This window comes from Anabrus simplex, chromosome 1, assembly GCF_040414725.1.
Source record: "Anabrus simplex isolate iqAnaSimp1 chromosome 1, ASM4041472v1, whole genome shotgun sequence".
Lineage (NCBI taxonomy): Eukaryota > Metazoa > Arthropoda > Insecta > Orthoptera > Tettigoniidae > Anabrus > Anabrus simplex.
Window position 1 is genome coordinate 849,652,703 of NC_090265.1, and position 15,235 is coordinate 849,667,937.

Here is a 15,235-nt window from a genome sequence, read left to right on the forward strand (position 1 = left end):
CGCATGCAGACTGGTTGTGTGGGAGGATGTGAGATAAGAAATTCGTTCTTCTGCTACATGAGTTCGGCTATGAATTCTCGTGATCTAGCGTGGATCTTAACTGGTGTTACGGACCTAAAACTCCTGAATGAGTTAAAAAACAAAACAAATCTAGTGGAAAGCATGTAAGCAATAATATTGTTTCGCGATGCTTGTAAGGTTGACATCAGGTACCAGTTAGTTAGTGCGTATAGCCTCCTCAGTCCATATGTAGCATATACGCTACATGTCATTTTAATTACTTGGAATAATACAATAAAATATAAGGAAGAGATTAATAATGGTAGAATAATCAACTCTTGAGTCCTGATGTAGCATACATGCTACAAGTCATTAAAAAAATAGCAAAATTTCATTTTCTTTTCTTGAACATTTTAAAGCTATTTTAGCAAAATATAACATATTGAATGCGAAAACAGGTTCAGGACTGAAGAGGATAGGTTGAAAATTAAACAGTTCAATGAGGACATATCGAAAAGCTGTTACATACTCAGTAAACTGATTGACTGCATTAAGTTCTGTGGAAAATCTGAGTTCGCCCTGCGACGACACAATGAAGCCAATTCATCTGATAATCCTGGAATTTTTCGCGGGTTGGATAACTTAATGATCGAACTAGACTCTAATTTAAAGGGGCAAATTGAAAAAAGCTAACAGTCGTGTTTGTCTGGGACTATCCAAAGCTATACAGAATGAGCTTTTAGACTCCAACTATTCCGCTCGCTTTCAGTGATATGTAACGAGATTTCTCTGAGACAACCAGAATAATCTTTACAGTCATCCAAAATCTTCACTCAGTTCATTTTTGGAGACGAAAACAGTTCTTACGCATCCTGTCCTAACATTCCATCCGGACATTTTTGGGACTCGTTTCTAAACGACCTCATCTAGTGCGGCTGTCCATTTGGAAGATTTGGAGAAAAACGTGAAAAATCCTTCTAAATTGCTATTTTAAAATACCTTCCGCTTTGATGGTGGGTGGCAGAGCGCTCGATAATAAAGTTCAATTGATAGGCGTAACAATGAACAAAGTGCACGTATTTGTACACTGCTTTCTTTCTTGCCTTAAACCTGTGTGTTGCCCGCTTATCACATTCGAACCATCATAGCTCTGAGCTATTATTTTTGCAGGGGACTTATTTACCTCCAGTTAATATAGTTCGGCTTAACTAATTCGATATTTACGTAATTTTCACGTCATATCATCAGTGATGGTATCATTTAAATGTAATCAACATTGTACATCCAAATGACACAAACAGCTGATAAGGGCAGCCTTAAGAACTCAATTTGCTTTTCTATTTTCTTTCAAAGTTGTCAAGAGAAAGGTGTGTGAAAACGTATTGTGGCCGTCCCGCATGCGCGACCTAACAGTCCATCCGCCATCACTGGGCCTTTCTTAAGAAAATCAATTTGCCCTCTTCGAACAATTATGTAGGAATTAGAAAGATGTTTTGAAGACTTTTGTCTGGAGCGCGGTATTTACAGAAGTGAAGTATGGACAATAATTAACTCCGAAAGAAAGAGAATATATGCCTTTGAAATGTGCTGCTACAGAATAATGTTGAAGGCAGGATGGGTAGGTCGAATAATGAAAGAAGAGATAATGACCCGAACTGGTGTGAGGAGAACGATTTAGTAAACATTATACGAGAAGGAGAGTTATAAGACAGGGCATATCTTAAACCCCCAGGACTTTTTCGGGTAGTTTTTGAGGGAAGTGTAGGTGGTAAGAACGGTAGGGGTAGACCAATGTATGAATATGACAAGCAGATTAGAGCAGATATAGGATGTAGTAGTTACGTAGAAATGAAAAGATTAGCACACAATATGATGGCATGGAGGGCTGCATCAAACAACAACAGAGGGTGTTTCAGGTGCCTAGGTGGATCAGTAGTTGTATGTCTGAATCATGGTCCCGAGTTCGTGGGTTTGATTCCGGCAGAGAGAATCGACTTTTGAAGGGTAATCAATAATCTTTGTAATCCCTGCCATTATTGTTGGTATGTTAAACATCTCAACCATTGGTACCATCCAGTAGAATTTCGCCTTGGGTGTTAAGTCCAAGCACCTGCTCCTATATTTTATGTTGGTGTACCCTGAAGGTATTAGCCTGGATACCGGTATTCTGGTAGTAACAGAGAATTCACTCTGAATACAGCAACAGTAGCTTGGCTTACAAATTAGACATTGTTCTTTTCCCTTCTTTCGATCTCGTTGTCTTAAAGATGATGAATTATATATTCAACATAGGAAATCGTTGAATTCATAAATTAACTGGACAAACTTGTTCCCTTCTCTAACAGCTCACGAGAAATTTTAACAAACTAAACCTGACTTAAATTCTTCTGTAGGTCAAAATAGTGCAAACACTGGAAAATCTCCTAACACATGTAGTGAAGGTATTTCCAGAAATTAAGATTAAGTTACAGGAACTGCACTTAGGTCAAGTAACTACACTATCTGATCTTCTGTAAAGTATTTGGACACCCATATGTACATGTGAAGTGAAGCTTAGATGTCACTATGATCGTTGCTGTGGTTATAAAAGACGGCTGAGGGCTATATGGCAGATACGCGCGGAATGGATGGAAGAAGAGTGTTTATGACTCCAAACATGGAACGGAGCATTTCCGCCCCTTTTCACGTTGTCCATCTTAACAGTCGGGGATGTGAAGTGAGACACACAACCACAACAGAATCACGGATGGGTATTTGGCCGAAGGAAGCAGTCGAGCATTGGAGAATTGCATGATATCGTCACATATTCACCCCGCTTGGATTCCGCAGTGTCACTAATAGTAGAGCTTGTGACTGCGCGCCGAGAGACACAAGGACTGGTGTTCCAGCCTCAAGTATCCACTCATATACCTCACAGGTCGCTGGTGGCTAAGCGCTGCCAATTGGGATGCGTGATTTGGAGGGATGAATTATGCTATATCATGTGGCAGTCAGATGAGAGATTTTGGGTGTCGCGAATGCCATTTGAACCTTACGTGCCAGTGTGATCAGTGAGATTTGGTGAAAGTGGGACGACAATGGCATAAAAATGGTGAAAAAGACTTAGTCTCCTCGTAATACTAAAGAACAAATTAAATCTAGAAGGAAATGGGGGCATTTTGATCATCTGCTTGGTGTCTGCAGTAGGACATCATCGCTGTGTGTTCCAGAAGGATAACGCTCGCTCTCATAAAGCGGGCTATGTTCGTGAGTAGTTTGTAAGAAAACGGTTCTATAAAAGAAACTCACCTGTCTAGATCCCCAAATCTAATTCTATCGAACACATTGAGGGTGAATCACAACGACGACTTCGCTCCAGATCCGAACGACACACATCACTAACTAGTATCCTTGCGATAGCGCTTTAGGAGGAATGGTCTGTCACGAGGTAGACAGTCTTCCCCGCAGATTACGGGTTGTAGTAAAGGACAACCTCCCGAATTAATGTTCAATACTAGGTAGTAAGCAGCGTCTGTGCCCCAAGTTAGGAGCGACTGCGGCTCTTATACTCGGCAGCAGCTATTAGGAGTAGGTCAGCGGTGGATGATCAGGGTCTCTCTATAAACTAAGACCGTCGAAGCGGCGTTTTCATTCTCCGATCAGTAAGCTGCGCATAGTTCTTGACCTTACAAGCATTACTCGCCAGTCTGAATCTCAGCTGTTAACACGGTGACACAGTTTTCATTGCAACAGCATATTTTCGGATATAAAAGTACTGGTTTCATCTTAATGGTCGTGTGAACAGTCACAACCCTCGCTATTGTGCCAAAAATCCTAATGGTTTTCATGAAGTCCCTCATTATGATAGGAAGATTGTTGTTTGGTGTGCTGTTAGAGCAAGACGAATAATTTGGCCTATTTTCTTCGAGACGACAGTAAATGACATTTTTACGCCGTTCTTCCATGAGTTAAAGGAAGAGGAAAAATCACGTGAATGGGTTGAACAACACTCAGCCCCTGTTCATACAGCAGAAGATTCCCTTCTTACAATCTCAGAAGTGTTTGTAGACAGAATGATTAGTGCTGGTCTATTTTCCCGTCGTTCTCCGGATTTAACAGTGTGTGATTTTTAATTGTGGGGTAAACTGAAAGAAAAAGTGTATCGAACAAATCCTCACACGTTGGAGGAAATGAAATAAAACATTACGAGTGAAATCAGAAACATTACAGTGGCAGAAACCCCTCTCGTCGGCCAGAATGTGGCAACCATATAAAATGCCTGTATAATCCAGGAATGACGATACTTACATCTTTTTTTAAGACAAGATTTCATATAATATTGTGTACACACCTAAAGTAGGGTGGCCGCGCGTGACATAAGTTCGTATGAGGCAGCTGCCGGAGCGCAGAGTACAAACACCCTGCGTTCGGTCTTGATTTATATGAGAGACCCTGTACTAAGTCCATAATAGTTTCTATAGGAACATATGGATGTGGAAGCTGGACCGTAACGAACTGTGGCAGGAAGCACATTGATTCATTTGAGCCGTGGTGTTGGAAAAAGGATATTGCGTATCGCTTTGGTAGCCAAGAAAACACATGCATATGCCATTCAAGATCTGTTTCTTGAGGCATTCATTACACGATTACAGTTGTCATATGTTGTACACATTATGAGACGCTCTGATTCATTGGAAAAGACAATGCTGGGGAGGTGGAAGGCTCTCGGAGACGACGGCGGCTAACATTGAAATGGATAGACTCCATCAAATCCAACATGAACATGTCACTGATGGATCTGAAGTATATTGTTGAAGACTGAAACATCCGGGGACAGTCTATCCATGGAGTCGCCAGGAGTCAACGTCGACTTGATGGCACTTCATCATCATCATCATCATCATCATCATCATCACTAGGCATTACTTAAGAAGGAACATTTGACAACCGTTTTGAATAGGACGTGTAGGGACACTTTTGATCAGGTCATGTATGACGAAATACTACAGATTGTTCTTACAGTGGCATAATATCGATGTGATTGTATAAGAACATTTACTACAGCTCTTTATAACTCATGAATCAATTAACACACCTCCACATCATTTTTTTCAAACTACCAGTGAAAATCCGTCCAGTATAACGAGACTCCATACAAGTTCCAATCAGAAATACATTTCCAAAAAATCCTGAGGTAGACAGTTTTCATAGAAGAGGAAATAGTTTCACGTTCCAACAACATTCACTTGTTATATCAAGCACTACAGGCTGTTAATTAAAGTGACTCTTCCTCAACACCTCCTGTCCTCATCTTTTGTAACCTACAATACATGTTTTAATAGTACATAGAATGCTACAAGTTATAAACGTATTTTTGACCTCACCAGGCTTGTTAAATAGGAGAAGAGTCCTAACTTTACAATTCAAGTTCAGAAATGTTTATTTTAATAATTACAAGTATATGCTTCGTTCTATTTGATAGCATCATCAGCTTTAACTCATTCATTGATAATATTAAAAACAAGGTACCATTGTAGGCGAAAATGTACAAAGTTAAAATAGTCCAAAATTATACTTATGGTGATAAGTTCATTGATTTAAGATACATTAGCACCGTGTTAAAGTAACATCTTAAAACTGAAGTTGTTTACTCGTAGGAGCAAATTATATAAGTTGTGGTGTGAAGTAAGTTCTGCTCTTCAGAACTGCACACTTCGTTCAAAAAACTTGTACAGACGTTTGGTGATATAGAGTTCATATTGCATTGTATGTAATGTGTAATGGACTCACCTCATCGCCGATATATCTCCAAGAAATCGAAAAACGTTGCACACACACAACTCTGCTACTCGCATCGGCCGCCGACCGTCAACTAACTGTTCTGCATGTCAGCTGATATCCCGAAGACGTCACACGCGGATGGACAGCTGTTTCTACTGGCGCATGCCCCCGTAATTTCTTCTACCTTCGAGAAAGTGCTAGCCTTTCTTCCCCTTATTTCTCCCCCCTCTGCACTATGGTACATATTTGCGTCTTCGGTGGTACCCAATTGAGATGGACTTCAAGCCTGTGTAGAGGGTGGAACTACGACTGTTTTATTTTTCTCTTATGGAGCAGTGTATCTAATTTATCTTCTTTTCGCTCCGGAACGATGGACATGGACATGAGGTATGACTGACATTTTAATTAGGTCTTAAAAGGCTGCAACATGAGCACTTGTATTCACCTAGTGGCTACTGGGTAGCATGCCATTTCCTAGTAAAAGACCTTATATCTTCGCCGGTCTATGCCAGGTGCGTAATGTTTTAAGCTCTCTCTCTCTCTCTCTCTCTCTCTCTCTCTCTCTCTCTCTCTCTCTCTCTGTGCGTCTCTCTTTTTAGTGTGAACATGAACAATTCATTCATCAACCCTGGTCTTGATCCATACACGTGTTCTCTCACTACATTGTTTTGAGTGTTTCAAGGTTATGTGAGACTGCGTTGACCTACTTGGGATGTCTTAATGGTTAAAATTGCAGTCATATCATTTGCCTGGTATTTCGTGGCATCAGAAAAACTCGTATCCTCATTCTCGAGGTGTGTAATCTTTAACGTGTATAACCAATAAACTTCTATTAGAAGACTCGGAGGTCATTTCTTCGGTTTTGGTACTTAAATTTGTGTAAAGAGTTTGAGGTATTTCTGGTTGGTTTGCTATTTTGCCTTTGGGCATGCATGTATGTATCTCCTTTATCCCCCCTCTCCTTTTCTCTTATTTGTTTTTCTATACGAGACGATGGTAGGGACAAAAAGATATTTGTATGAATTCCTTTCTTTTCTACGGCACTATTGTAAATATCACTAGATTCCCTAAATGCAACATTTACTTATTGTGCTCCTTATTGTATCCGACGTTGACCTCAAACTTTGTCCTACCGAGCTCGATAGCTGCAGTCGCTTAAGTGCGGCCAGTATCCAGTATTCGGGAGATAGTGGGTTCGAGCCCCACTGTCGGCAGCCCTGAAGATGGTTTTCCGTGGTTTACCATTTCCACACCAGGCAAATGCCGGGTATGTACCTTAATTAGGGCTACGGCCGCTTCCTTCCACTTCCTAGGCCTTTCCTATCCCATCGTCGCCATAAGACCTATCTGTGTCAGTGCGACGTGAAGCAAATAGCAAAAAAAAAAAAAAAAAAAAAAATGGTAATCCCAGTTATTGCTTCTACTGCTATGCTCCTAATTTACTCTCATACAGTTACATATTTGGAAGAAAAATGTTATGTGAGTGTATCCCCTTTTTTTAATTTAAGTGCTAAACCACGGTAATTCTGTGCTGCCAACCTCAATGATTTACTCTATGTGATATTTACTATTATCATAAATTTATATCTGAATTGTGATTGGAGTCTACCCAGCCTATTATTATTATTATTATTATTATTATTATTATTATTATTATTATTATTATTACGGCATATTCCCTCCTCCCACCCTCATGACAAATGTTATGCAATAATATTAAATTAAATCTGACAGCTGTTGTTGAATAGCAGTAGAAGTGGGGCATTTCTTGTGGTTAAGTCTGGACTGGTATTGTACGATGTGATATGTGATAAACGTCCTCGCCGACCTTACGCTACTTTACCTGTATCAAGTTGTTGTGAGTCTTGACACTCTACACAGAATGTAGGAAACAGATCTCCAATTTTCATAGACCCTTATACACTATTTGCAACCTTATACACCAACACAGACAGGTCTTGTGTCGACGATAGGATAAGTGTGGAAAGAAGTCCCCGTTGCTTCAATTAAGGCACAGCCCCAGAATTTCCCTGATTTGGAAACCGAAAACCATCATCAGGGCAGAAACGCTGGATTCTAATCCACTATCTCCCAAATGCAAGCTCACAGCTACGTGATACAAAATGCGTAGGAAACTCGCTCGTCCAGTCAATGGGTGGTGCACGGAGTGGATTGGAACCTTTGGAATGTGATTACGAAAGATAATGGTCAGAATATCTTGTACAGTTCTAGTAAGAAATAATGAAATTCTAAGGAGAGATAAAGTAGAGTGAGAGCTGGAAAATAAGGCCTGTGGTGCAGAAAGTATAGTCTACCACATCTGATATTGAAGGGCAAAAGAGAAATCAACTGACGAGCTAAGAGAACACCAATGGCATGTTACCAGAACGTCAAAGACTGGACCCGCATACACAACACCGAGAAAATCTTAATATTAGCCGAAGAAAGGGATACTTCCCCTAGGGTGGTCGCCAAGATCCGGGGGAACAAACATGGCACTTGAAGGAAAACAAGAAACTCTAAGTTTCCTTTTACTATTTCAATAAGCAAAAACAGTTAATTGCTAATGATGTCCGCCCGCTTTAGTCCGACTCTTTGGCTAAATGGATCCGGCCGGGTCGGGGATTTTAATCATTTTTGACTAATTCTTCTGGCTCGGTGAAATGGCTGTTCGAGTTAGTCCAAAACTCTCCTCTTCATACTCGGACAATAAACCACACTACCAACCATCACAGAAGCACACAGTACTGATTACATCCCTCCATATAAGGTTGGCATCAGCAAGGGCATCCGGCCGTAAAACAGGGCCAAATCCTCTTGAGCGCCACAGTTCGCACTCGCGGCCCCACATGTGCTGGACAAGAGGAAGAAGGAATAAATGTCCGTCCGTTTGACAGAACGGCCAACGAAGTGGCCTTCGGTTCAAAGGGATCCGGGTTCGATTCCCGGGCGGATTGGGGTTTTTAATCGTGTTTAGTTTATTTTTCTAGCTCGGGAATGGGTGTTTGTTATCCTCTTGGTACACATCTTCATTTAAGTATAACATATCTAACTTCAAACCACCACGGAATGATGAAATAGTGAATGTAATCCTCAATCTAGGGCATCTGGCCGTAAAGCTTGGCTTAAACCACACAAATGCAGACCTTCGATAAATGAGAAAAAGTAAAGAAGAAGAAGATTACTAACACTTGATATGCGACAATGGTGGTGAATATTGTTTTAAGAGGCAGTACAAGTGGGAACCATTCTGCCTGAATACTAAGAGATGAATGGGAGAGCTCTAACTCTTCTAGGGGCTCCGTGGCCGAGGCGGTAAAGGCGTGCTTGGTTTACCCAGAAGGACATGGGTACGATTCCCCGCCAGGAAGTCGAAAATTTAGGAATCGAGATTTCCACTTCCGGAGGTGCACATGGCCCATTCAGCCTACACCAAACATGAGTACCAGGTTAATTCCTGGAGGCAAAGGCGGCCGGGTGTAGAGCTAACCCCTTTACCCCACAAAGTGTCGAGGTTACGCATAGTAAAAGCCTTTACCTTCCACCGCTCCAACGGCATTCATGGCCTGTACGGAGATGGCTTTACCTGTACTTGACTGACCCTTCTGATAATGAAGATATCGGTAAATTTAGACGCTCTTGGTTTCGTAAACCTAATACTGACGGAGTCGAGAGACAAGTCGAGAGAGAAGTAGAGCTGACCAAGGGAAGACTATAAGAAAATTGAAAGCGAGGATCCTGCAAGAAGTAAATGGAAACAATGCCACATTCAGCTATGGCCCATATGGTCGCCAATAGGGGGAGGGGGCGATTAATCCCTTACATTCCTCTCTTACGGCGGACAGGGAATAGCATGGATATATTCTACCTTGCCATCCACAGTGGGGAGAAATACGCGATACAGTCTGCTGGTAATAAACAGGAATGACGGCAAATATATTGTAATATTTAATAGGTCCCATTTTTTTGGTAAGGCACGGGCATTGTTTCATAGACAGGAAGTAGTTTATCTCTTTCTTTTACTACAGAGAAACCCACAATAAATCTCGCATGGGGAATGCATTGCCTGTAATATTTACTATTTTTACTGGGGACTGACGACCAAGAACTTCCAAAACCTGAACATGAAGAAACAAGAAACATTGCGACTAAAACTGTCATATTCGGGATCATTGTAAGTATCTAGGTATTAATATAAGGAAAGATCTTCATTCGGGTAATCACATAAATGGGATTCTTAATAAAGGGTACAGATCTCTGCACATGGTTATGAGGGTGTTTAGGGGTTGTAGTAAGGATGTAAAGGAGAGGGCATATGTCTGGTAAGACCCCGACTAAAGTATGGTTCCAGTGTATGGGACCCTCACGAGGATTACCTGATTCAAGAACTGGAAACAAAATCCAAAGAAAAGCAGCTCGATTTGTTCTGCGTGATTTCCGACAAGAGAGTAGCGTTACAAAAATGTTGCAAAGTTTGGGCTGGGAAGAATTGGGAGAAAGAAGAAGAGCTGCTCGACTAAGTGGTATGTTCCGAGCTGTCAGCGGAGAGATGGCGTGGAATGACATTAGTAGACGAATAAGTTTGAGTGGCGTTTATAAAAGTCGGAAAGATCACAATATGAAGATAAAGTTGGAATTCAAGAGGACAAACTGGTGAAAATATTCATTCATGGGGAGTTAGGGACTGGAATAACTTATCAAGAGAGATGTTCAATAAATTTCCAAATTCTTTGAAATCATTTAGGAAAAGGCTAGGAAAACAATAGATAGGGAATCTGCCACCTGGGCGACTGCCCTAAATGAAGATCAGGATTGATTGATTGATTGATTGATTGATTGATTGATTGATTGATTGATTGATTGATTGATTGATTGATTGATTGATTGATTGATTGATTGATTGATTGATTGATTGATTGATTGATTGATTGATTGATTGATTGATTGATTGCATTAACATACCTCAATCTTCTGCTCGGATTTATACAGGAGTACAGTGTTCATATTAGATAGATAGATAGATAGATAGATATGGTTTGTATTAGCTGGCAAAGTTAAGGACACGTGTCCGTGTCTTACACTTAACCAGTGGATGCATAAGATAAAAGAAGAATACTAAATACCACTTAAGTCTTGTTACACAATTTTGTTTTTTTGTTAAAAATTCTTGTTAGAATGGCGTCTTCGTACACCACTATAAAACCGTGCAAAAACAGTTAAGTCACTCCAAATTTACATTTGAAAAAACACGAGCATGCCATTCTAACATGAATTATTAACACAAAAGCAAAAAGTGTTATAAACGACTTAAGTGGTCCTTGCAAAAAATATCCTCAAATATGATCGTGGTATGTTGCATATTTTGCCATTTACTTTTCTAATTTGAAATGTGCAGTAGATAGATATGGTTTATTTTAACTGGTAAAGTAAGGGACACGTGTCCGTCTCTTACATTTAACCAGTGAATACACAAATAACATACAGTAAAACAAAAAATACTAAAACGTTAAAGGAACTAGTGGACCCGTGCTGTTCCGCACTATTCGTCATAAATAGGTCATCTGTAACTCTTGATTTGCCTCTAGTGCTCACTGTGTACCGCACCATAATACGGCCAGTAGTTCTTTATGGGTGTGAAGCCTGGACGCTCACGGAAAGTGACAAGAACAGGCTCTGTGTATGGGGAAGAAAGGTGCTGCGGAAGATCTATGGGGCTGTATGTTAAGAAGGGGAATGGCTCATCCGAACAAATCAAGAAGTGTACCAGCTCTATGCTGCAGTAGACCTGGTAGCAGAAGCGAAGAAGAGACGCCTGAGCTACTTGGGGCACGTGATGAGAATGGCGGAGGAGAGGGTTCCCAAGAAGGTCCTCGAGCAACACCCTGAAGGCAGAAGGAGGCAAGGAAGACCTAGAAAGAGATGGTGAGATGACGTCAGAGAGGACGTGGAGGCGTTGGGAATCCGGAACTGGAGAAGGTGTGCAGCAGACAGAGATGGTTGGGGGACGGCTGTAGGAGAGGCCAGGGTCCTGCATGGACTGTAGCGCCAGGAGAGAGAGTGAGTGAATGGTTATATTGTTTTGCCTGCCTTTCCAACTTTTTTACAAACATTTAATACCGGTACATAATAACTGATTCATTCCTAATGTAGTTTATAACACTTATTTCCATACAGTCGCTGTGCTTCAAATTTTCGGGCGTATCTAGATCTTAACATTTACAAACTTTCTTGCCCGAGATAGTGAATCATACAATTAGCCGTGACTGAATACTGCTTCTGGTAAGTAGAGACATACATTTTCAAGAGGTTGTCCCTGTGGTTTGAGCCTCCGTGCCTCAGACGGCAGCGCGTCGACCTCTCATCGCTGGGTTAAGTGCTTCAAATCCCGGTCACTGCATGTGAGATTTGTGCTGGAAAAAGTGGAGGCGGGACAGGTTTCTCTCCGGGTACCCCGGTTTTCCCTATCATCTTTCATTCCAGAAACTCTCCAGTATCATTTCATTTCATCTGTCAGTCATTAAGCAATGTCCCAGAGGAGTGCGACAGGCTTCGGCAGCCGGCACAATTCCTATCCTGGCGGCAAGATGGGGGCTTCATTCATTCCATCCCTGACCCGGTCACTGACTGGAAAACAGTTTGTAGGTTTTCTCTTCTGTCCCTGTGCTTTATTACCGGTGATGGTGGTCTTAGACAAGCCTAGTTGACTTGATACATTCCCGCTCGTGCTTAGGTCGATATTTTCCATTTTTTACTATTTGCTTTACGTCGGACCGACACAGTAGGTCTTATGGCGGCGATGGGATAGGAAAGGCCTAGGAATAAGAAGGAAGCGGCTGTGGCCTTAATTAAGGTACAGGCCGCAACATTTTCCCGGTGTGATAATGGGGAAACCCTGGAAGAACATCTTCAGGGCTGCCGACAGTGGGGTTCGAACCCACTATCTCCCGGATGCAAGCTCATAGCTGTGCAGCCCTAACCGCAAGGCCAACTCGACCGGTGATATTTTCTAATAGCAGCATATAAGTTATGAGGAAAGTTCTGCCATCTGTTTAGTATATTTAGAAACTGGGAAAGGTCAGGGAATCAAAGCGTATATAGCACAGAATAATATTCTTCCAGGCTCAGAGAAAGTGTATACTCTCAGGCTGCACAGGTAGTAATCAAACATGGGTGCATGCAATGACATTACAAAGGATGAAAATCACGTATATCAAAATATCAACGAAAGTGTTAGTCGCTTAGTAACCTGTTAAGTACAGAATGTATTGCTGGTTAGGGTAAGCCTCCGCCTGCAAGTATTGGAGTTATAATTTAATGACTTGATTTTATGATTACTCAAAGTCGGCTGAGCTTAGAGACATATCAATGTCTCATGATTCATCGCCAGGAAATTTCGGGGGAGAATAAAACGGAAATGAAGCAAATCGGTCCAGTAGAAAGCTTCTTCAGTAAACTCTTTTATTATATGGATAGACTGAAACAAATTAGAATACTACTATGTTATCTAACTAAACAATGACTATTGTGATAGACAATATAAAACAAATGAATATTTTCCTTCCTAAGTACAATATTACCCACGAATAAATTAAAATACAATAAATTACAATAATAATAATCATATAGAATACCGTACTATTATTTACAATTTCAGGTTTAATTCCAGAAATTTCTCACATTGACGATAATTTCAGTTTTCATGTTATGATTTTGGGCGAAAATCTTTACAAAATAGGGATCTGGATAATGATAACTCTACAGGGGAGTACAGATGAGTACTACTGTTGCTGTTGCTATAGCAGTAAGAATGAATGTCATGATGGTTGTTATAATAATAAGAAGCAGAAGAATAAGAAAACAAGACCAGGAGATGTAGAAGATGAAGAAATACTGTCACACTACGAGCCCATCTCATGGAGATAATTTGAGCACCCTCTTTTAAATCTTCCGTGGTCTGATATTCCTCTGACCTCCTGAAGAAGGAAGTTCCATTCACGGCTGGCCACAACAGTGAAGGAACGGTTGTAGTTGAGAATTTATGCTTAGGAATAGCAAAAAATGTCGTGATCAGTGTTCTAGTATTTTTTATCACGGTGTTCAGAAAGGCCATGCAATCATTCATACAGGTAGGTTGGGGATTGTAAGGTAAGGATTCGGTGAAATGAAGTCGAGGTATGCAGTGTTTCGTCTGCATTCGAGGCGTAGCCATCAGAGTTCAGCGTAAAATTGTGTATCATGGTCTGAAAAATTTCAGATTACATATAAATGTACGTTCTTCAGAACGTAAATACCTCTACACAATAAAAAGTAAAGATCTTATAGTAATACATTGCTAGTATTTCTTAGGCTCATAAAACATATACGAAGTCGTATGAAAGTAATTGAGTTATCGTCCATATTTACGAGAAAATATCCAAACCTTATAGCTCATACAATTCCATAACGACTTTACACGTGGCTTATTATGGGAACATATGGCCACCAAGTCAACCTACATCATATTGAACTACTCCTCAGATAATGTAACTGCTCTCTGTGTAGCGGACACTCTGTAGCTACGATAAGCCAAATTCATGGCCGCCTAGCTCAACTGAACTAAGTATTGAATGCGTACTGTCGCAACGATAAAATATAACGTAAGTACGCTTTACTTACGGGTTTTGGAGCGCGGTTCTCGAGGTCCATCCACAGTCACCTTTATCGCCTTGTTGTAGGTCGCCACTTGAGGAGGCGAAGAACCTAGGATAATCGTTAGCGTGAAGCTCTTCCCTGAAACAAGTGAGAAAATGTTGAAATATGATAAACGATGAGACAAAATTACTTCAGAATGCAAGAACAGTTTTCTAGGTAAGATTCCTCACAGCCACTATTATATTGCAATACCTCCAACAATCGTGAAACCTTTTCACGGAATTATTCAAGATTTATTATTAACACTATGAATTTTCGTTGCCATTGATGCTTTCACGGCCCGGGCTTTGGGGCTTATGCCGTGTCAAGAAAATACCTACCTCACATTCGTAACACCACAGATCGAATTGCCAAGGTCCTCCGCAAACACAATATAAAAACAGTGTTTGGCACCATCACTAAAATTGCTCACATTCTGGGTAAAACCAAGGAAAAATTGTCCCTACTTTTACATCCTGGGGTAGGCCTATACGAAATTCCCTGTACTTGTGGTAAGGTATACATTGGCAAACATGCCGGTCCATTGGTACCCGTATCAAGGAACTTGAACGTAATATTCGTTTCAATCAGCCAGACATATCAGCAATAGCTGAGCACGCTCTATCGTCGGGTCATGATGACATGTTCCAAGATGCTCGAGCTCTTTCTCTCACAATACACTGCAGGTCCAGAATTATACGGGAAGCTGTGGAAATACGTAGAAATCCTAGCAATTTCAACAGGGAACTGGCTATCAATTAAGTAATACCTGGTTGCCAGCCATTAAGGATATACGTAGGTAGTT

At 40.9% G+C, this 15,235-nt stretch overlaps 1 protein-coding gene across 1 annotated transcript in view; it reads right to left on the bottom strand.

Moving 5' to 3' along the window:
- Positions 1 to 15,235, bottom strand: part of LOC136857261 (runt-related transcription factor 2-like) — a 324,877-nt gene that overhangs the window by 121,331 nt on the left and 188,311 nt on the right. The window contains exon 2 of the mRNA XM_068225004.1: positions 14,418 to 14,529. Within this exon, the coding sequence (XP_068081105.1) occupies positions 14,418 to 14,529 (112 nt within the window). The remainder of the gene's footprint in view (positions 1 to 14,417; positions 14,530 to 15,235) is intronic.